The 21,083-nt window shown below is 46.7% G+C and overlaps 1 protein-coding gene across 1 annotated transcript; it reads left to right on the plus strand.

Annotated features, from left to right (window-relative positions):
- The first annotated feature begins 5,198 nt into the window (after positions 1-5,198).
- LOC120504744 (ly6/PLAUR domain-containing protein 2-like) lies at positions 5,199-9,820 on the plus strand. The gene is made up of 3 exons (XM_039714546.1): positions 5,199-5,330; positions 8,818-8,937; positions 9,530-9,820. Exons 1-3 carry the CDS (start codon positions 5,279-5,281, stop codon positions 9,739-9,741), a joined length of 384 nt encoding a protein of 127 aa, XP_039570480.1. The 5' UTR covers positions 5,199-5,278; the 3' UTR covers positions 9,742-9,820.
- The last annotated feature ends 11,263 nt before the right edge of the window (positions 9,821-21,083 follow it).

Genomic DNA, 21,083 nt, shown 5'->3' on the forward strand with positions numbered 1-21,083 from the left:
GATGGACATGAAGGTCTCACCCTGAAAGAGTTAAGAGCTACACAGAGGCTAATCTAAATAATAACCTGGAGATAAGAGGTACCTGCATGGAATTCAGACAGGGAGAAAAACAGGTTGAGGAAAAAAAAAAAGAAAAAAAGGGCAGGTGAATGATTACCTGGAAGGAACAGGACTCCTTATAAAAATAAGTCATCTTGTTCCTGCCTTCTTCTCCTGGGGAACATCCAAAGCTTCTCTGAGCTCCAGGTGCAGCTCACAGCAGTGGCTGGGGCAGAGAGGGGGACACGGCGAGGTCTGGTGGGAATCTGGGATGAGCAGCAGATTTAAGGAACCCTTTGTGGGGTGGTCTGACCTGTCTGCCCTGGGTCTGGCTTTAATCAAGTTCTCTCAGGTCTCTGTTGGAGCCAGGAGACAGCAGAACCCTGGGATGCATCAAAAGGAATGTGACCAGCAGGTCCAGGGATGGATTCCCTCCCTCTGCTCCACTCCCTCCTGGTGTTCTGTGTCCAGCTCTGAGGGCCTCAGCACCTGGAGCTGCTGGAACAGGTCCAGAGGAGACCAAGATGATGCTCCAAGGGCTGGAGCCACGCTGGGAAGAGCTGGGAACGTCCAGCCTGGAGAAAGGGAAGGCTCCAGGGAGACCTCAGAGCCCCTTCCAGTGACTGAAGGGGCTCCAGGAGAGCTGGAGAGGGACTTGGGACAAGGGATGGAGTGCTAGGACACAGGGAATGGCTTCCCACTGCCAGAGGGCAGGGATAGATGGGATCCTGGGAAGGAATTCTTCCCTGTGAGGGTGGTGAGGCCCTGGAATTCCCAGAGAAGCTGTGGCTGCCCCTGGATCCCTTCAAGGCCAGGTTGGATGGGGCTTGGAGCAACCTGGAGACATGGAAGGTGTCCCTGCCCATGGCAAGGGTTTGGAATGAGATAATCTTGAAGGTCCCCTCCCACCCAAACCATTCCACGATTCTTTGTCCCAGTTCAGTGCCGAGGTGAAATCCAGTGTGGAGAGAGCTGCCAAACTTCCCGCAGCTCCAGTCTGTGTCAAACCCACCCAGGTGTGAAAGCCACAACTCTCTGCTCAGCTGGCTCCTTTGAGCCTTGTCCCACCGAGGGGACACATGTCCTTTCCCTGAGGGCACCTTCCAGAAGCTCAGTTATGGGAATCACCTGACCATTACACATTCCAGAGGCTTGGAAGAGGGATGAAGTGTCTGCCAAAGCTGTGCCAATGTAATGGTTTTTAAGCCAGGCAGAGACACGTTGGATCCTGGCCATACATTGTAGGGGATTGTAGTAAAATCAATTAGGAGGAACAAGGCTGCTGTGACTAATGAGCTAATGAGTGGTGCCTTAGTGAAAATGGCTCTAAAGGAGCTGCAGGGTTGGATTCCTGACTCCTTATTCATGGGGATAGGTCAGAGTCAGGCTTGCTATTCTCTGTTTTTTACTTTTTTTTTTTTCCCCAGCTTTCTCTTTAACTTTTAAAGACATTCCTCATCAATGGAGGAGATAGAGAAGGGCAAGGATACCCGTTTAATTCCTTTCTTTCTGGTGCAAAAACCTCAGCTCCGGAGAATTTTGGTGTCTGCGAGGGACAGGTGGGAACTGTGGTGTCTCAGAGGTGAAATTCATGGTGATTTAATCCCTGGCATCTTCCCAGCAGCAGTTCAGTGCTCAGAGTAACCCATCCTTGGTGATTCCATGAGCGCCTTTCATCCCTGACCTGTGGAGCTGCTGGAGTGAGTCCAGAGGAGGCCCTGGAGATGCTCCAAGGGTTGGAGCCCTTCTGCTCTGGAGCCAGGCTGGAGGAGCTGGGAATGTCCAGCCTGGAGAAGAGAAGGCTCCAGGGAGACCTCAGAGCCCCTTCCAGAGCCTGAAGGGGCTCCAGGAGAGCTCGAGAGGAACTTTGGAAAAGAGGTGGAAGGACAGGACAAGGGGGAATAGCTTTAAACAGGAATGGGGTATGGTTAAATGGGATATTGGGAAGAAATCCTTCCTTGTAAGGGTGGTGAGGGGCTGCAATGGAATTCCCAGAGAAGCTGTTGCTGCCCCATCCCTGAAAGTATCCACGGCCAGGTTGGAGCACCCTGGGATAGTGGAAGATGTCCCTGCCCATGGCAAGGGTTGGAATGGGATGATCTTTAAATCCTCTTCCAAAAAAGCTCAGCATGAGCAGATGACAGGGTCATGTCAGCACCCCTCCACCCTTAAATCCAATCCCATCTTTCACTCCTGCATCTGCCTGCTCTGGAAATTTGGGATTCACTGGAGGAACGTCAAGAGCTGATTAGAGTAATGAATATGGAGAGCTCAAAATAATTAAGAAGGCTCTCAGTGCCTGCAGCCCTTGGTCCCTGAAACTCTGCCCTGGAGGTGGATGAGGAATTTTAGGATTTGCAATGGAATTGGGCAGCCTGGGAGGGTGAGGGATTTTGAGATTTCCAGGCTGGATGTAAGTGAGTCAGGGCTGATGAAGATGCCTCCACCCTGAGACTGCCTCAGCTGGCGAGGTAGGACAGGAAAAGAGTTTGGCATGGGATTCCCAGGCTGGAAGTAAACATTTGGCTGAACTTTTCCTTGTATTTATGACAACAAACTCATCTGAAGTGCGAGAGTTTTTTGTATTAATTTCCATTTGAACAGATACACTAAAAATTGTATATATATTTTTTTAATCCATCTTGTGATGAGACAGATTTATGCAGATTGTGTGTCTTTATTTTTTTTTCTGCAATTAGTGGGAAGCCCCCTCAGTAGGACAGGTTGTGGTTTCCTACAAAATAATAACAGGAATTCAACAAAACAATATTTGAATATTCTCATTAGTTCTTGTTAATTTTTTTATTTTTTTTTTTGGTGAGTTGCCAGCCCTGCAAAGCAGCAGCACAGGGTGTGCATAAAAGAGGAGACATTTCAGGACTCAGATAAGATCAACTGAAACCATAAACAAGGTGTGTTGACACCGCTCCAAAACCACCCTCCGGAGCGAAGGAGGGAAGAGGATTTAGAGCAGGGTGGTGGCAGAGATTCTTCCATCCAAGATTTTCTAAGGCGAGGGAGATCACATTTCAGCTGTGCAGGTGGAACCAGTCATTTAACGCATATTGTTTGAGGCCACTTAACACCAGAAACCAGAAGCCACACCCCATCAATGTTTTTTTCTTTTCTTTTCTTTTTGTTCCATATGAACAAGGCAAACCCCATCAGAGGATTTCGCCTTTTTAATAGGATTATAATATTTTCTGCTGAACATGAGGAATGCCAGACATGGAATATACCTAAATGTCTTTCCCTAGGTAATTTTTGGGGCTGGTAATAACTGCTTAGCTCTCATAATCCACCTAATTACTATATTAGAAAGGCTGTTTTGTGAAAACAACCCGTCGGAATTCCTGAGGATGGAAGTCTCCCAGAAGTGGTGTTTGGAAAAGCGACAGGGGTGGAATATACCTAAATGTCTTTCCCTAGGTAATTTTTGGGGCTGGTAATAACTGCTTAGCTCTCATAATCCACCTAATTACTGTATTAGAGAGGCAACTGTGAAAACAACCCGTCGGAATTCCTGAGGATGGAAGTCTCCCAGAAGTGGTGTTTGGAAAAGCGACAGGGATTGCTGAAATGCTGGGACCACCTTTAGATTGGGTATTAGGGAAAAATTCTTTCCCGTGAGGATGGGGAGTCCCTGGAATAGAATTTGAGAGGAGCTGTGGCTGCCCCATTCCTGGAAATGTCCAAGGCCAGGTTGGATAGGGTTTGGAGCAGCCTGGGATAGTGGAAGTTGTCCCTGCCCATGGCAGGAGGTTGGGATTATATGGTCTTTAAATTCCCTTCCAACCTAAGCCATTCCATGATTGTGGAGCTTTAGATTTGGAGAGATGATGATTGGATTTTTTTAATCCAGCATTCCTAGAAAAACTTTTAACATTCCAAGGCAGGACAAAACAAATTAGCCTCAAGTCGCACCAGGGAAAGTTTGGATTGGATATCAGGGAAAATTTCTTTGCAGAAAGGGTTGTCAGGCATTGGAACAGGCTCCAGGGTAGTGATGGAGTCACAAACCTGGAAGTACTCAAAAATAGCACTTGAGGAGAGGGTTTAGAGGACGAAATGGTGGTGCTGCTGGTTTGACTCTGGATGTGATGATCCTGACATCTTTCCCAACCTTAATGATTCTATGATTCCAAGAGTTCATGTGAACAACTCTGGATAAAGTTCCTTCAGTGGTGGAATAACAAAGATAGTGGGGATATCTCCAACATCATCTTGGATTCAGCTTTTCCCCATTCCTTAGTAAAACTCTGTGTTGGGAGGGTCCCTGGCATAGCCACCAAAAGGCTCTTCCTTCCCAGTTTTTGCAATTCCACACTTTGCTCATCCCATGTTGGAGGAGGATTTCCTGGCATGGAGCTGGCCTGAAGTGCAGGAAAATCCAGCAGATGCCTGGGGCAGCAGGGTTGGGAATGGGAAAAGTGTTTGGGAAGCAAAAACGTCATGAGCTTGCAACCACGTTTGGAGAGATTTGGCTCAGAGCAGAGGGGTTTTTCCATGCCATCTTCCTTGGGATAAGGAGCCTGAAGACATTCCTTTGGCCCAAGCTTTTGGGTCCTGGTCCTGTTTTTTTCCTAGTGCTCCATTTACTTTTTCCACTGAGTGAGTGATTGAAAGTCAGATTTCCACTTCTAGACCAGGCCGGACAATGCTTGGAGCAACCTGGTCTAGTGGAAGGTGTCCCTGCCCATGGAGAGAGTTTGGAATGAGATTATCCCTTCCAATCCAAACTATTCCATGATTCTCATCCTCCTGATAAACTGTGGACTTCACTGAAGGTGAAAATGCAGAGGAGAAATATCCATGAGGTTCAATTCCTTGGTGTTCACACCCACCAAGGTGTTTTTACCCAGGATTTCTTGAAACCACTCCAAAAAAGGAGAGGAAATATCCCCAAGCTGCAAGACAAGACCTGGACACCAGGATTACTTAACACCCCAGGCTTTCCACATCCTGCTTGGACACAAAACACCAGACTTAACCAATCCCAGCCATTGTCCACCAGGCAAAAACAAATTTTCTTCTCCAAAGAACATGAAAAGACATGACGGAGTAGCAAGAGGTGGGGCCTGCTTTGGAGCTCTTTCAATTCATTTATAGCTCAATGAGAGTCGTTTTTCCAGTAGATTTGGATCTGGGGACGGAATCCGTGCATGGCAAATCACCGGGACGTGTGACATCGGTGAAGAGTGGTGACAACCCAGGGACCAGACAGCGAGGGCTGTGCAAGATGAAGGTGTTTCTGTCTCTTCTGTTGGCTGCTGTCATTTGCATGGATTTGGGTGAGTTCCTGTTCAGATTTATCCGAATTCCTTCAGGACATGCAGTGTGGTGGGATAGGATGTGCCCCATTCCATCTGAAAGCCACATCTCTGACTTTAGGCAGTTTTCAGGGAAAAAGAAAATCTGTCTTTGGAATTTTCCATATGTTCAGGATGGTGATGGTGTCATTTGGATTGTCAGGTCAGGCTCTTTAGGAAGTTTCACAAGGCAGAGTGTGATTAAACCCTGTCATTCCTTTAATGCAAATTCCCATTCTCACTTTTTCCATGTTCGTGCTCTATCTCACTCATTTTTTTTAACATTATTTTTAACTTTCTGCACCTTTTTTGATACTTAGCCCTAGATGTCAGTTCCATGCAGCATGTGTAGGAGCTCTCAAAAAATGTTATATGTGGGATTTATACAATTTTAGCTGTTAGGAATGGGAAAGATGGGCTGGGACACTGCTGGAGGCCCAGGTACTCCAGGTATTCTATGTTTATCATAAAATCATGGAATGGTTTGGGTTAGGAGTGACCTTAAAGATCAAAGTGAGGCACTGGAACAGATTATCCCAAAAAGCTGTGGATGCTCATTCCTGGAAGTGTCCAAGGCCAGGCTGGGCTGGGCTTGGAGCAATCTGGTCCAGTGGAAGGTGCTGCTGCCCATGGCAGGGGGTGAAATTCCATGATCAGAAAGGTCCCTTCCAGTCCAAACCATTCTGTGATTCCATTCTATGGTTCCATGATCCTCCCTCCATCCTTTCTGTCCCTTGTTTCTACCACCACGCCAACCTCTTGGACAAAAATTGATGATCCCAAGCTTTGTTGGTGTTCTCCTGGATGTCCAAGGTAATTAATGAGCAGGATCAGTCCAGGATCTGTGACTGTTCATTGGGATATTCTCAGATCCAGACAGTGCCAGCTCTGATTTTATCTGTGCCTGTCTGTGGAGCTCTGTCAGGATTTTTAAACTCCTATTTATTTCCTTCTTTTGCAAGGACATGTTCAGTTCTTCCCTCCTTGCTGAGCAGATTCTGCAGGGGAGAAACAGGTGGTGGCTTGTTTGGTTTTCTTTTCAGAGAGGAACACAAATCCTGTGCGTTGCATTTGTCCAGCATCCTGAAATGTGAGACTAAAAGAGATGCTTCCTCCTAAAGATGAATTTCACAACTGTCAGACTTGAATTAGTGCAAACAAAGCCATCAGGTCATGATGGGCAAAGCAAGAGAATAAAGTTTGCTTTAGCAGGAAAATTGCTGTGTTTGTTTAAAAAGGGCTTTTTCTGGCTCATTAACGAGGATGGTGTCTGTTTTCACAGGGTGACTTGTTTGCCTGAGCCTGCTGACATCCCATTGGACCTGGGAGGAGATGAATAATTTCTCCTTTTTAGCGAGGTTTTAAGGAATTTCAGCAGGAACGTCACACAGACAGGGTGACAAGGGCTTCCCAGACTGAAGAGGGGCTGTTGGGGTGTGATGGCAGCAAAATACATCAGTGTGGTTGTGGCACCCACTTTGAGGTGTCTGCTGAGGGGGTGGAAGAGAGCACCTAGAGGAGAGGACCCAGATAAAATGTTGGGTTCCTCAGAAAAACCCACAGAGAGCAAAATGCCCTGAAAAAACTTGTCAAAAATGGCTTTTTTTGGTGATAGGAAGCACCAGACACTGTTTTGATTTGATATCTTTAGCTTGGAGAGCTCCGTGTCACAAAAATCTGGGTTCTTCAGTGGTTTTCTCCAAAGTTTCTCCACCTCAGAAGACTTCAGGCACTGAAAGGCTTGGGCTGTGGTTATTCTGTGGTTGTAGGAACTGAGAAGAACCTGCAGCTCTCAAGGGCTTTACAACTTAACAGGGATGAGGAACATCTCTCAAGTAGTGAGGGACAAGGCAGGAGGAGCTGACTCAGGATGGATTTGGAGTCTCAAGTGACAAATTTTGTGTCTGTGGTCTCTGCCTAGAGCAGAACTTGTTGCATGCAATCCATTCATGGTGCTGCTGTCTGGTTTAATTCTTCTCTGTAAGGCTGGTGAGGTCCTGGCACAGGTTTTCCCAGAGAAGCTGTGGCTGCTCCATCCTTGGGAGTGTCCAAGGCCAGGTTGAATGGGGTTTGGAGCAACTTGGGATAGTGGAAGGTGTCCCTGCTCATGGCAGGCGTCTGGAACGGGAAGATTTTAAGGACCCTTCCAACCCAAACTGTTCCAGGATTTAAAATAACCCCTCACATTCTTCTTACAAACCCAGAATCTCAGCACAAGGGGAAGGATTGTGCTCAGTTTGTTCTCAGTATGATGGAGACAAATCCCTCCTGTCTGGGACACCCTCCCAGCCTTTGGGAAGAGCTGGCAGAGTGGATGGCACCAGAGGAAATTCTCACTGCTGCAACTCACGTCCAAATCCAACTTTTTTGTGTGTGTATCCAGATCCTTCACCAAGGGATAAACCTGACCAAGCTGACAAATTTCTGTGATAAAGAGACTGACCTGGTAGACAAGGGAGGAGCTGTGGATATTTTCTACCTGGACTTCAGGAAAGACTGTGATGCTCTCTCCTATAAGATCATGGGATCAGGGAATGGTTTGGGTTGGAAGGGACTTCAAAGATCATCCAGTTCCACCCCCTGCCATGGCAGGGACACTTTCCACTATCCCAGGTTGCTCCAAGCCCTGTCCAACCTGGCCTTGGACACTTCCAGGGGTGGGGGGTCCACAACCTCTTTAGGAAACCTGTTCCAAAATCCTCATGGACAAGGCATGGGCTGAGTGAACATTTCTGAGGAAAAACTGGGACTTCTCAGGCCAGAGAAGTGAGGGTTCAAATTGGGAATCTTATAAATGTCAGTAAATTCCTGAAGGGAGAGAGCAAAGGGGACAGAGCTGGACTCCTTTCAGTGATTCCCAGTGCCAGGATCAGGCAAAGGACAAAAAACTGAAAGAGAGAAACATCAGGAAACACTTTATGACTGTCAGGTTGACTGAGCACTGGCAGAGGTTTCCCAGGGAAGTTGTGTAATCTCCATCCTTGGAGATATTAAAACCCCACCTGGGGACAGCCCTGAATTAGAGGCTTTAGGTGGTACTGCTTGAGGGCAGGGATTGGGCTGGTGGAGCTCCAGAGGACTCTTCCAACCTCCCCTATTCTGATTCTGGGAGTTTGGAAGTGTGGGATCTCTTTCTGATGCTCCACTAAAGTCAAGGAGAGGCATAAATCCAGAAAACAGTGAAATAAATCAGCCCAAGCTCTTTCCTGTATCACAGGGTCTCCTGTGTGTGTGGCTCTCTCTTGTTTGACTCATCACAAGGGGTCTGAACCCGACCTGAGGCTGTGCTTTGACCACCACACCTTTGTGTTTCTCACTCCCACCAGTCCAAACACGTTCTATTATTCCATTCTCATTCTCAGCATGATTATTTTGGAAAATCCCTCCCAAGAGATACCTGGACAGGGTCCACAGTGATCAGTGAGACCATCCTCATGTTTTTCCATCCTCCTGTTTTCCCTCCTCACAGGACACTCCTTGCAGTGTTACACGTGCAGGGATTTGACTCCAGTTCAGGAGTGCCAGAAAGTTGAGAACTGCACAGAGAAAGAGAACATATGCAAGACTACAATCTATTCCCTGGAGGATGGTAAGGACAATTACTTCTTTATCCATACTTTTAGCAGGCATCAGTGCTTCAACAATGCTGGTGTGGAGACCGGTTCCTCTTTCCACTTAAAAAGTGGAGAGGAACTCCCGTGGGAGCTCTGGCTCTCAGGCTGTTGTGGGAAGCAGTGTTTGTGTGAGGGAATATTTGGTGAATGCAAACTCCTGGTTAATGTTCAGAAATGAGATTTTAACTTTTTGCAGGGTCGTGTGGTGATAGGAAAACAGGGAATGGCTTTAAACCTAAAGAGGGTGAGTTTAGATGAGGATTTTAGTGAGTTTGATTTAGGATATTAGGAAGAAATTGCTCCCTGTGAGGGTGGGGAGGCCCTGGCAAAGGTTTCCTGGAGAAGCTGGGGTGCCCCATCCTTGGAGGTGTCCAAGGCCAGGTTGGGCAGGGCTTGGAGCAATCTAGGATAGTGGAAGGTGTCCCATGGCAGAGAGGCTGGAATTTGATAATCTTTCCAACGCAAACCATTCTATAATTCCATGACACCAACTCCTGGTCATCAATGGTGATGCTCTCCCCTGTTTTTCCCATTCCTAACTGTTTCTGCTTTTTTTCTTTGCCACAGTTTATCCCCACACAGGAGTCTTGACTGTCACCAAGATGTGCTCCTCTGTGTGTGAACCCTCTGATGTGGATGGCATCGGGATGACACGTCCTGTCACCTGCTGTTTCTCTGACCTGTGCAACGTTGATGGCGCAGCAAGTTTGGGGATCAGCGTTGTGCCAGTTGGGATCCTGGCAAGTTCCCTCTGTGCCTTTTTCTGGACTAGAGTGTGAGAGGATGACAGGAGCAATTCATTCTGAAAATTCCATGAAGAAAATAGCCCCCCACAGCCCAGCTTTCCATGTGGATGCCTCATGAACAACACTCAACAGCTCCCAAAAATTGTTTGTGTGCTTTTTTTGGTGTTTTTTTTTTGGTTTTTTTTTTTTTTTTTTTTTTTTTTTTGTTGTTGTTGTTGGTTTGGTTTGGTTTGGTTTTTTTTGGGGAGGTGGGTAATATCCACACTTTCCCCACAACTAAGAGACAAGCAGAACACAGGAAGGCCCAACTCAATTTTTAAAATTGATTTTTCAACAACTCCCACAAAATTAGCTATGGAGTTTCTTTGCTGTGCTGGTGTGATTGGGTTTGAAGTAAAAAATTAAAATGTGTGAAGTATATTTAAGGCAAAAAAGCTTGAGAAGAGACTTCCCTATCTCCTTAGAGCAGGTCCTCTCTGCCCCATAATTTTCTGCTGTTCTTCCTAGATCTCCTTCTTTGTCCCCCAAAAAATTAAGGAGACATTTCTGTGTCCAACATATGAGGCAGGAGACTGAACTTCCAATGCCAATGATCTGTTCCAGGGAGGTTAAGATCTCATGTTCTCTGTACCCTTTTGGGCAGAATAAAAATAATCTTGTGTTAAAACAGTTGTAATAACATTTATTTTTCCTTTCTTTTATTTCCAAACTCCATATTTCAGTATTGTTTAACAGTCAACAGAGTTGGGTTTTGGGGCACAGCAGATGGATGAGACATTTCCCATTATCCCTCACTGGAAGTGACTTTCCATCAACATTTCTTCCATCAACTCTCCTTGTACAAATCTATCTTTACAGTAGAAATCTATCTTTACTGAATTTTCACTGAATTCCCTGAATTCCTTGTGTGTCGCTCCAGGCTCCAACATTTTGATCCCTCCTGCTCTGGTTCTGCATTTTCCTATAATCCCCTTTCCAAGGTCCAGCAAAAATATCCTCCTCCAGTTAGCACCCTGCTCCTGACATTTGGGATAATCAACCCAAATGTGATATAAACTCTTCCATGTGGCAGATGTGGTTTCCAAGAGAGGTGATCCTTGGGAATATTTCATGGCCTGGATGGATGAAGTCCTGAGGAACCCGGGCTGACGTCAAAACTGGGAGCTTGGCTCAGGAACTTGGGTTAGGAACATTCTGAGGTTGCCTTTCCAACCTGAGCACCCCGTAAATCATGATCCCACTGGGATCACTGGAACACAAACACCACCATTTCCAGGAATTCTACAAGGAACGCACACTGGGAAGAAATCCTTGCCTGGGAGGGTGATGAAGCCCTGGCAGAGGTTGCCACAGAGAAGCTGTGCCTGCCTCATCTCTGGAAGTGTTCAAGGACAAGTTGGATGGGGTTTGGATCAAGCTGGGATAGTGGAAGGTGTCCCTGCCATGGCAGGGGGTTGGAACGAGATAATCTTGAATGTCCCCTTCAACCCAACGATTCCATGAAACTCTGAAAGCTCCTTGGTGGGGATTTCTCCAGCTCTGCTGAAGTATCAGATCCTGGAGTTTAGTGGGTTGACCCCAGAGGTGCCACCTGGGATAAAACCAGGAAGCCCCAGCACTTGCCCCACGATTTCATTTGGGGTAAGCGGTGAAATGGTTTCCAATTTCCTTCCTTGTTTCAATTTCCTCTGTCCTTCAGCCCTCCCGTTTATGACTCCCTTGAACCATTGAGATTTTCTTTTGAGATCCACGCCCTCCAAAAATCATCAGGCACGGCTGATTGCAGCCACCTCTCAGGTGGCTGAACTGGAGTGGCACCGTGGCTGTCATCCCTTTGAGGAGCCACGTGCGGAGGAGCTGATCCTCCCCTCCCTTCATTGGCCACGGGTGCTTCACCCCTTTGATCTCCAGCCAGTTTGGCAGCGTGTTTCCCACATTCCGGCTGTTCCCTGCAGAGATCATGGCTGTGGGGGAGATCTAGTCTGAAAGGCAGAAAATCTGGGTGGGTGAGGCTTTGGAGTCGCTCCCCCTGGAGTGAAGTGGAGCTCTCCAAGCACAGGGTGATTAGACATCAACCTGAACCTCTCTGTGGTTTGTATCTTTTCTGATATAAAAATGAATATATTAATTAATCTATTAGCTCTGTTCCACCTGGTGTGAAGTTGTCCTCAGCTTCCTGCTTCTGGAAATGTCTCTGATTATTTATGTTCCCCCAAGAGCCACAAAAGGATATTTTTTTTTTTTGTGTTCATTTTTGCTGAAATTTAATTCCCTCCTCATCCTGTTGACCTCCAGGGCCATATGTTTTTTCTGATCCTCCTCATTCCTGGATGCTGCTCGAAGCTGTCCCTGCAGGCTTTGTTTAGGAATGAGTCTTTTGCTCCTATTTTTTTCTCCCAAGCTCTCCCAACCCTTTGGGTTTACCTCTTGTCCTGTCACGGTGAATCTTTGGAAGAGTTTGGCTCCATCTTTTCTATACCTTTTTTGAAATACTTGGGGAGCACAAGGCTTCATGTTTCAGACAAAAGGCAAGGAGAACTTCAGGGAAAAATGAATAACTTGTCTAAAAGCTGTCCGAGGAAATTAGGCAGGGCTTTGCTTGGTCAGTGGGGACTGGCTTTGGAGCAGACACCCACCCCACACCTTCCTGACTCTTGTATGGAGCTGGGATGAGTTGCCACCTAATTTTTTTGTTATTTGGATTTAATAAAGTGATCAGATCACTTTATTAATTCCCAATAACAAAAAAAAAAATCCTCCTAGCTCAGCTCAGGCATGAATTTTTGTAGAACAACCTGGCTCTGGTTTGTCAGCTCCCAGTCTGAGAGACCTTCCCAAGGGCCTGGATCTGTCTAAACAGATTCCCTTGGGAGCAGTAGGATTCAGGCAGGCCTCTGGATAAACACAAGCCAGCTATACAAAGAGCTAAGCTCCCTACAGTATTTCTCTGAATATATTTTGTTTTTTTCCCTGTCCCCAGAGGCAAAAGCAGGTGAATTCCCTCTTGGAAGCCCTCCAAGTAAAATCCAGCTTGGTGACTGTGGGATATAGCTCAGGAATCTGGGAATCAGCAAACAGTCCTGACAGAATGTTTCACACAGGGATCAGTGTCATGCTTCCAATCCTCACAGAATAGAATCAATCCACTGTGTTTGCTAATTCCTCCTTGGAGGAAGTGTTCCAAGAGGCCAAGACAGTTGTCCTGCTGGGGACTGCAGAACCCTTCAGTGACATCCTGAGGATGAGGCACCGAGGTTTTCTTTAATGTCCCTACATAAAAAAGCCCTTTACTGCTGCTCCTGAAAACGTGAAGTCTGAATTTCAGCAGTGCTTGAGTTGTTCCATCTGGAAGTTAATCCCTCTAATTCCCTGAGACAGGGACACCTTCCACTGTCCCAGGTTGCTCCAAGCCCTGTCCAATGTGGCTTTGGGCATTTCCAGGGATGGGGCAGCCACAGCTTCACTGGGCACCCTGTGCCACCCTCACAGGGAAGAATTCCTTCCCAATATCCATCTAACCCTGCCCTCTTGCAGTGGGAAACCCTTCCCTTTGTCCCGTCCCTCCATCTCTTATCCAAAGTCCCTGTCCAGCTCTCTTGAAGCCCCTTTAGGCACCAGAAGGAGCTCTGAGGTCTCCCTGGAATCTTTTCTTGTCGAGGTGAACACACCCAGCTCTCCCAGCCTGTCCTTACTTTCCTGGAAAATAAACAAAAAACTGGATAGTTGTACCCAGAGTGAGCATCCCAGTTTGCAAGCAGAGCTGTGTGTGTGCCTGGACCAGGAAGCAGAAACATGAGCTCATAAAATCCAGGAAGCTCTTTTCAAAACTGATTTTAAAAACAAATCTGGATGGCTTCCTTCACTCCGAGGAGGATTCCCGTGGTTATATAAGGAGATTATCTTTGACTTCAAGGCTGTGTCAACGTGACTCAGGCCCTCAAGGGCAGGGCTGTGTCACCAGGCCATGGTTATGGATTTGCAAATCCCTGCTCCCTGTGGCAACCCCACCATCCCCTTTGCAAACAAACTGGGAAGGATTTGGAGCCAGCACAGGTATCCAAGGGAGAATGGAAACTCTTGGTGATGTTTGGAAAGATATCCAGCTGGATGTGACAGCAACTGAGGTGCAGTGAAAGGTGTTTTGAGGGTAAAGCAGAAATAAAAGGAATTGCCTCCCAGTATGGATCCAGATCTGGAATCATACATGGGGTTGGAAGGCAGCTCTGGAGTCTGTGGTCCAACCCCCTGGGCTGGTCTGGGGGACAATTCAGCTGCTTTTTCCAACTTGTGCATGAAGGTTCTGTTCCAAAGCCCATTTTTAGTGAATTATGGAGTTTTATGGACTTTTCCTAGGCTACAGTAAGATGAAGGTGGGGTGGGAACTGAGCCATCCTTCATAGTTCCATGAATCCTTCTTATTCATGGATGAACAATATTTCATGGGATAATAGGATGGTTTGAGTTGGAAAGGACTTCAAGATCACCCAGATCCAAGCCCCTGCCATGGGCAGGAACACCTTCCACTATCCCAGATTGCTCCAAGCCCTGTCCAACCTGGCCTTGGACACTTCCAAGGATGGGGCAGCCACAGCTTCTATGGGAAACCTGACCCAGGGCCTCGCCACCCTCACAAGGAAGAATTCTTTCCTAAATTCCAATTTAAATGTATTTTTTCTTTCAAACAGAATTGTTTCTGTCTGCTGAGACGTGTTTGCAGCCTGATTTTTTGGAGTAATCAATCATTTAAATCTCTTCACAAACCACACAGAGTTTTTTATTTCACAAACTTTAGCAAAGGGCTTTGGTTCAGTGTCACACAGGATGGGTTTATGACACAGCTTCCTTAACTCTAAAATGAGAGGAATACTTATCAGCCAGCTTTGATACTGAAGTTTTTCTGTCTAAATTCAGGCTCTGAGCTCCTCTGAGGAAAAGTTGTTGTAGAGCTTCAAAGCCTTGTTCTAATAATTTGTTGTCTTGGCAATGAATCCTTCCCAGTGCTCCGGTTTGATTGTATCCAAGGAATGCAGGACACTTTCCAGGTGCAAAGTTTTCCCGAGAGAAGGACCTCACAGAAAGCTTGGCTGGAAATGTTGCATTCTCCACCCCCCAAAACCAAGGTCTGGATGCCCAGGGCATCTTTGTCCCAGTTATCAGCCAGAATTAGAATATGCAGCTATTTATAAGGAAAACCTACATCTGATCCCAAAAATAGAGTGGGATAATGCTTTTTGAGGAATTAAAAAAATGTTGGAAATAACAGTGCTGCATTTCAACAGCTCAGGTTTGTCATGGGCCTACTTTCCTTAAAAATCTGTTTTCTCCAGTGGTGACTAATTCCATGCAACTTTCCAGACCTGTAGGATGGGAGGATACAGCCCAGGGACAGAACTCTGAGTTTCCAAGAGAGAAGCAATGCTACAAAATGAGGGACAGGAATGTTTCAGCCTCATTTTTCCTCCTGTGATTGGGAAAAAATGATCCCACTCTGGACTGGACCTGCCTGGGCTGCACAGAGGAACCTGCTGCCACCCATTACCATGGGATTATCATTCCCTTGGGATTGGGTGAACCCAGGACATGGCAGGGACATTTCCTGGGGTTATTTCTACTTCAGTGCTGGGAGGAGATGACTTTGTCACTCCTTGTCCCCAAAAACAAAGCATGAGGATCTTGGAGCTAAGCCAGCTGCAAATATCTGGGGGCTTGTAGTCATCTCCTACAAACTCCTAACAGCCTCATTAAGCTCAGGTGCACCTAATCCTTAATGAACCAATAATGTTGTCACATGTTGTTCCAGAGTTGGGATGATTATATGATTCCACAAAACCCCTTCTTTGGCCTCCAGGGCTGGCAAGAAGCTGCCAAAATAAACGAGGTTATTGAGCAACGAGGGAGAAACAAGAACACAGCTCCATCCATCCATCCATCCATGATCCTGCTGTCCTGGATTTCCCAAAAACCCAGCCACACCCCAGGGCTCCTAATCCAAGCACTGCTGGCACCATGGTTCAGAGTTTAGGACATGGATCGGGATGGATTCCATCACTCTGGCTCAGGTTCCTGGGAATTCTCAGTTTGAACAGAGCTCCCCTGAGCAGTTCAGCATGGGGGACCCAGCTCTCTGCTTGTGGGGTGGAGGTTGGTTGAGGTCTAAAGCTTGGAAAAATCCATGGAATCATGGCAAGTGGAGAAATGACACTGAATAAAAGAGCTGGATGGAAGGAAAAAGAGGTGCTGAACACCTCAGATTAGAGTAGAAATAAGGAGAGATTTCTTCACAGATAGAGGGGTCAAACACTGGGACAGGCTTCCCAGAGAGGTGCTGGCGTTCCAAACATGTCAGTGCTTAAGAAATATTTGGATAATGCCATTTATAACAAGGTTTAACTTTTGATCAGTCCATAGATGGTCGGGCATGGATCAGATGGTCATTGTAGGTCACTTGCAACTGAAATCTCTCCTCTCCTCTCCTTTCTTTCCCAATGACCTCATGGCTTTTCAAAGCATCAGGAATTGCCAGGAATTGCCTTTTATTCCAAAAAAAGGGAAACACCAGCTGTGGGGCTTTCAGCTGTGTTTTTCTATGGAGTAAGGATTCATTAATTACCTTTATAAAGGGGTGATATTGTAGCTCAGATATTATCTGAATAAAACATCTCAGATCCTTTATCCAGCCCCAGGAGACAGAAAACAGATTCTCCAAGGACCCTTTTTGTGGTGGTCTAACTGGTGACATCTTGCACAGAGCTTGGATTTCTCAAGGTGACAGTCACAAATAATGATAATTATTGTCCTTGGAGTGCTGATCTCCCAAGAGCAGATCAGAACAGGAAATACCACCCAAGAGCAGGGGGAAAAAGAGCAGTGATTTTTTGTCCGTGTGTTTTTTGACCATCACAGCTGTGAAAGTCTGGAATATGAGCCACAAAGATGCACAGATTTCAGATGAGGTTTTTTCTTCAAAGAAGAAATAATAAATATGATAGAAATAAGGGTGGGATTTGACTTTTGGAAGCTCAGGAGACTCTAGGCATGTGTTCCTTGAATAGTAAAAGACCCTTGAGATACCAAGACTGGCTCTGTGTGCTCGAAGAACCCCACCAGTCTGTGACATCTTTGCACAGAGCTGGAAAAGCAAAAATAAGATTTCAGAATGCCCTTTTGTGATCCAAGGGCACCAGCAAACATAAAACCCTTCCTAGTTGCACCTCCAAAGTCCTTAAGCTTCCCATGGATGGTGGATGATGGCATTTTGTCTAAAGCCCCTAATTTTGTGGGCAAAAGTCAGATATTTTGCTATTCACTCTCCCCTCCTTTCCACGCTGACTTTCCTGCTCTGCTGGGAGTGCGTCAAAGTCTGTCACCATCTCCCGGGTGTTTGTTTCTCTTTCAGATTTGGGTGGCATCTCCCAACACAGTGACAGCTGTCTTGATGCTAAAAACACCTCTTCCCCCGTGGCTTCTCTCCCTGGGGATTGGCAGCAGCCAGGAAAGATTAGGAACAACGTCTGGCTTGTTTTCAGCCCAGCTTTGTAAGGACACGGCTCACCTGATCCTGGTTTTGTGCGTGAGCAGGTAACCACACAAAGCTGCTGCTTTGGATTCACTGCACGGAAGTGGTTTCTGGAGGCCCTGCGGATGTCAGGAAGCAGATTTTTGGGTGGAAAAGGTTCTGTTAAAGCTTCCACTGGGACTGAAGACACCTTTTTAATGATTCAGAAGGTCTGTGAGGAAGAACGACAGCAAAGCACATTGGTAATCAGCTCGTGGTGAGCCTGTTCCCAGTAATCCCACTATGGATCAATGTTCCTCACTGGGAGCAGTGGCACGTCCCTCTGCAAGCATGTCCCATCCCTGCTGGCTCCCAGCCACCCTCTGGAATCCTTCCACTGCCCAGGGCACAGTTTCGACTGGCAGATTTCCACCCGCCCCCAGGATTTCACAGAGGCAAAGCCTTCAGCCCCAGCCCGTGTTTGTGCCTGGTCCAGGGAGCCCAGGGAGCAGCCAAGGAATGTGCGGAGCAGCAGGCCTCAAAGAAGGAGCAGAGCTTCTCCCAGTCATCCCAATCTCCTCACTTTGCTCCTCTGCTGAGGTTTTTGGAGGTGTCCTGTGCAAGGCCAGGAGCTGGACTTGATGATCGTTGTGGGTCCCTTCCAACTCTGGATATTCTGTGATTCCATGATTCTAAATCCAAAGGTACTGCAGGAGCAAATGCACTGACACTGGAGCGCCTTGACTTCACTCAACTTGCTTTTCTAGGAAATCTTTTATATCTCCTTCCCTTATTGATTATTGAGTGAAAGCCAATTCTTTTGCAAGGATGTGAAGGGATGGATGTCCCAGTCCCAACAAGACAGGAATAATTCAACTGGATGATGAGTCCAGAGCAAGGCTGGGCATTAAAACCAGGTTTAAATTGTGCCTCAGTGCAGGGATGTCACTGCTGATGTTACTGGGGACACATCAAATTGTCCAAATTGTCCAAATTGTTCCAAGGACATCAAATTGTCCTTGGAATGGGCAGGAAAGACCTGAAGACATGGAATGCATATTCACCCCTTGTATTACACAGGCCTGGAGTGCCAGGACAAGGGGGAATGGCTTCCCACTGGCAGAGGACAGGGATAAATGGGATACTGGGGAGAAATTCTTGGCTATGAGGGTGGGGCGGTCCTGGCACAGGTTTCCCAGAGAAGCTGTGGCTGCCTCATTCTGGATGTGCTCCAGGCACGGTTGGACAGGGCTTGGAACAACCTGGGATAGTGGGAGGTGTCCCATGGCTCAGGGTTGGAATTTGAGGGTTTTTACAGACCCATCCAACCCAAACCACTCCATGATTCCATTAAGAGACCTGCTGGCCAAAGGCAGCCTGTAGGATATTTTTTGAGATTCTGGAGTAGGTTTTTGACACTCTGATCCATGGATTTCCTATGTTTTGGCTTTCAGTTCCATGTAACATGTTGGATCTCATGGATTTCAGCAATTTACCCAGCCATGAGCTGATGCAAAATCGTTTCTCCCCAAGGCACAACATCCCCACCCACATTTACTGAGGATATTCAGGAACTTAAAACTCAATCCTAAAAAAATGTGTGGCTGGACCAAGCCTGGAGCCACCAATGTGTGACAATTCCCATCTGTCCATCGGGGACTGGGGGATAAAAGGTGTCAGGACCCAGAACAGGGCACAGAGGGATTAAAACACATCCTATGTGTTTTCCACCCGGATGGGAATGTGCAGAGTGCAGCCCCAGGACTGTGCTGGAGGTGGATCCCACCCAGACCATCTGCCCCAGCCTTTTCCAACACTCAGAGCATCTCTCTCGTATCCAAGTGACCCAAAATGACTTTTCTAAATTAAGATCCCAACCGTGATGCTGTGCTCGAGTTCCTTCCCCCTCAACACATCTGCTGCTGACACTGAAAGGTTCTTTTCACCTCATTTTTAGGCTTTGTTTTCTGGGGCTGTACAGAATAAAGAGGGAAAGAGGCTTCTGTGTTCCTCTGGAATTAGGGATGTGAGAGTCAAGCAGGAGAAAAATGAAGATATCCAAAAGAGGATGTGCTGCTGTGTCAGAGGCAGATGCTCCAAGCCCTCCAAACCCTAATATGGAAAAATAGCTCTATTTTAAGACCGGAAAAAAGTGCACATGATAGGTTTGAGATGAGAAATAATTTGGGAGTGATATTGAAAATGATATCACTACTGCTGTACTTCAGTGCTGCCAGGCTCATTCCATAATTAATAACTCCTTCAGATGGAGTGACTTTCCTTTGAGGGTGCAGAATTAAACATTTAAATCCCTCTCTGTAAATACAAGGCTGTGGCAGAGCTCTCCAGAAGCCTCGCAGCTACACTCTAATGTATATTTATATTCTAGATAAGTATTTTTAGCAAGAACTACAAGTCCTCTCTGTATTTGATGACATCAGAGCTCTGTTTTACATGCAATGTCCCGACTGCAAAAAATATCCCCTTCTTTTTCCTGCTCTTGGAATATCGCAATAATATCTGCCCTTGTCTTGTCTCTCTGTCAGGTTTAATGTGTGTTCCAAGAGGGCTGTGTGTGGCTTACTTCCTCTCTCTTCCTGCTCCCAAAGATGGCAAAATATATAAATTTTTTAAAAAACAAAGCAGCCAAACAGCTCCTGGTTTTTCCCACCTCTGCAGTCGGGGCATGCTGGGATAACAACCACCACTCATGGCCTGACCAGTGTCCTGCTGTGGAAAGCAACTGGAAATGATCCCTGCTGGAAAACCCAGTCCTTTAAATATTAATCCTGCTGTTCCCGTGGTGCTTCTCTGGGAATCCTGCTCAGGGCAAACCAGGATTGAACCTGGCTCTCCCTTCAGTTTAAATCCCAGCTGAAGTTTTGTCTTTCCAGAGAAATTATCTTTTGGAATGCCCATTCCACCTTCCAGAATTGTGGAGCTCACAAGCAAAGGCTACTCAAGGCTCATACACAGTCCTGATTTTTGGCTGGAGGTGGGACTCAACAGGGTATCCCAGCTGGAATATCCTCACAGAAGAGCCTCTCTTGTACTTTGTTCTCTAATTTCTGGGTGGAAAAAAGCACTTCAGGTTTGTAACTGGAAACGGGAGAAGAAGATCAGGAAAAAATTCCTTCGTGGGAAGGTGGGGAGGACCCTGGCACAGGTTGCCCAGAGAAGCTGTGGCTGCCCCATCCCTGGAAGTGCCCCAGGCCAGGTTGGACAGGGCTTGGATCAACCTGGGATAGTGGGAGATGTCCCTGACCATGGCAGGGGTTGGAATTTGATGATCTTGAATCTCCCTCCCCACCCAAACCATTCCATGACTCTGCATATCTGTAGTGCTGCCCCACATTTGCAAAGGGGCTGGAAGGCAGTGGAAAAGGCAATTTTTTGGACCAGATAAAGCATAAGGAAGTGAGGAATGCCCTCAAATCTGGAGATAAAACCTCTGCATGTGCTGGGAAGAACAAGCCCTCAGAAAAATCCTTCAGCAGAGAAACATCAGTGCTGGATTCTGCTGTCTGTGAAGCCTCACCCGGCAGGACCGAGAGGTTGCAGGTCTTTTTCTGGCCCTTTGGAGACACATTTTCCTCTGTTCTATTTTCTCCAGCCTATATTTAAACTTCTCTCTCCCCGTGTCCACTCGACCCAGTGACGCAAAAATCTGGCCAGGCCTTTGAATCTCCTGCATTTCCTGGGGCAGTGGCACTCGCTGGGTTTAACTCCTAAGGGGCACAGGGAGGGATAAATAACAGCAATAAGCAAAGAAAGAGCAAATTTGATTTTTTTAAGTGCTCCCAGTGATGCCTGTTCGGCCTTGTGGCTGCCACAGTGTAATCAGGTGACTTGTAATAGAAAAAAGGCCATTTTGTACCCC

The sequence above is a fragment of the Passer montanus genome, unplaced genomic scaffold (assembly GCF_014805655.1).
Source record: "Passer montanus isolate IOZ18808 unplaced genomic scaffold, ASM1480565v1 scaffold100, whole genome shotgun sequence".
In the NCBI taxonomy this organism is placed as follows: domain Eukaryota; kingdom Metazoa; phylum Chordata; class Aves; order Passeriformes; family Passeridae; genus Passer; species Passer montanus.

What these genes read in the sequence shown, in the direction of transcription:
- LOC120504744 (XM_039714546.1), top strand. Translation starts at nt 5,279, where the DNA reads ATGAAGGTGTTTCTGTCTCTTCTGTTGGCTGCTGTCATTTGCATGGAT. An exon ending in TGTCATTTGCATGGATTTGG is followed by an intron (nt 5,331 to 8,817) that starts GTGAGTTCCTGT and finishes CCCTCCTCACAG; the next exon opens with GACACTCCTTGCAGTGTTAC. An exon ending in AATCTATTCCCTGGAGGATG is followed by an intron (nt 8,938 to 9,529) that starts GTAAGGACAATT and finishes TCTTTGCCACAG; the next exon opens with TTTATCCCCACACAGGAGTC.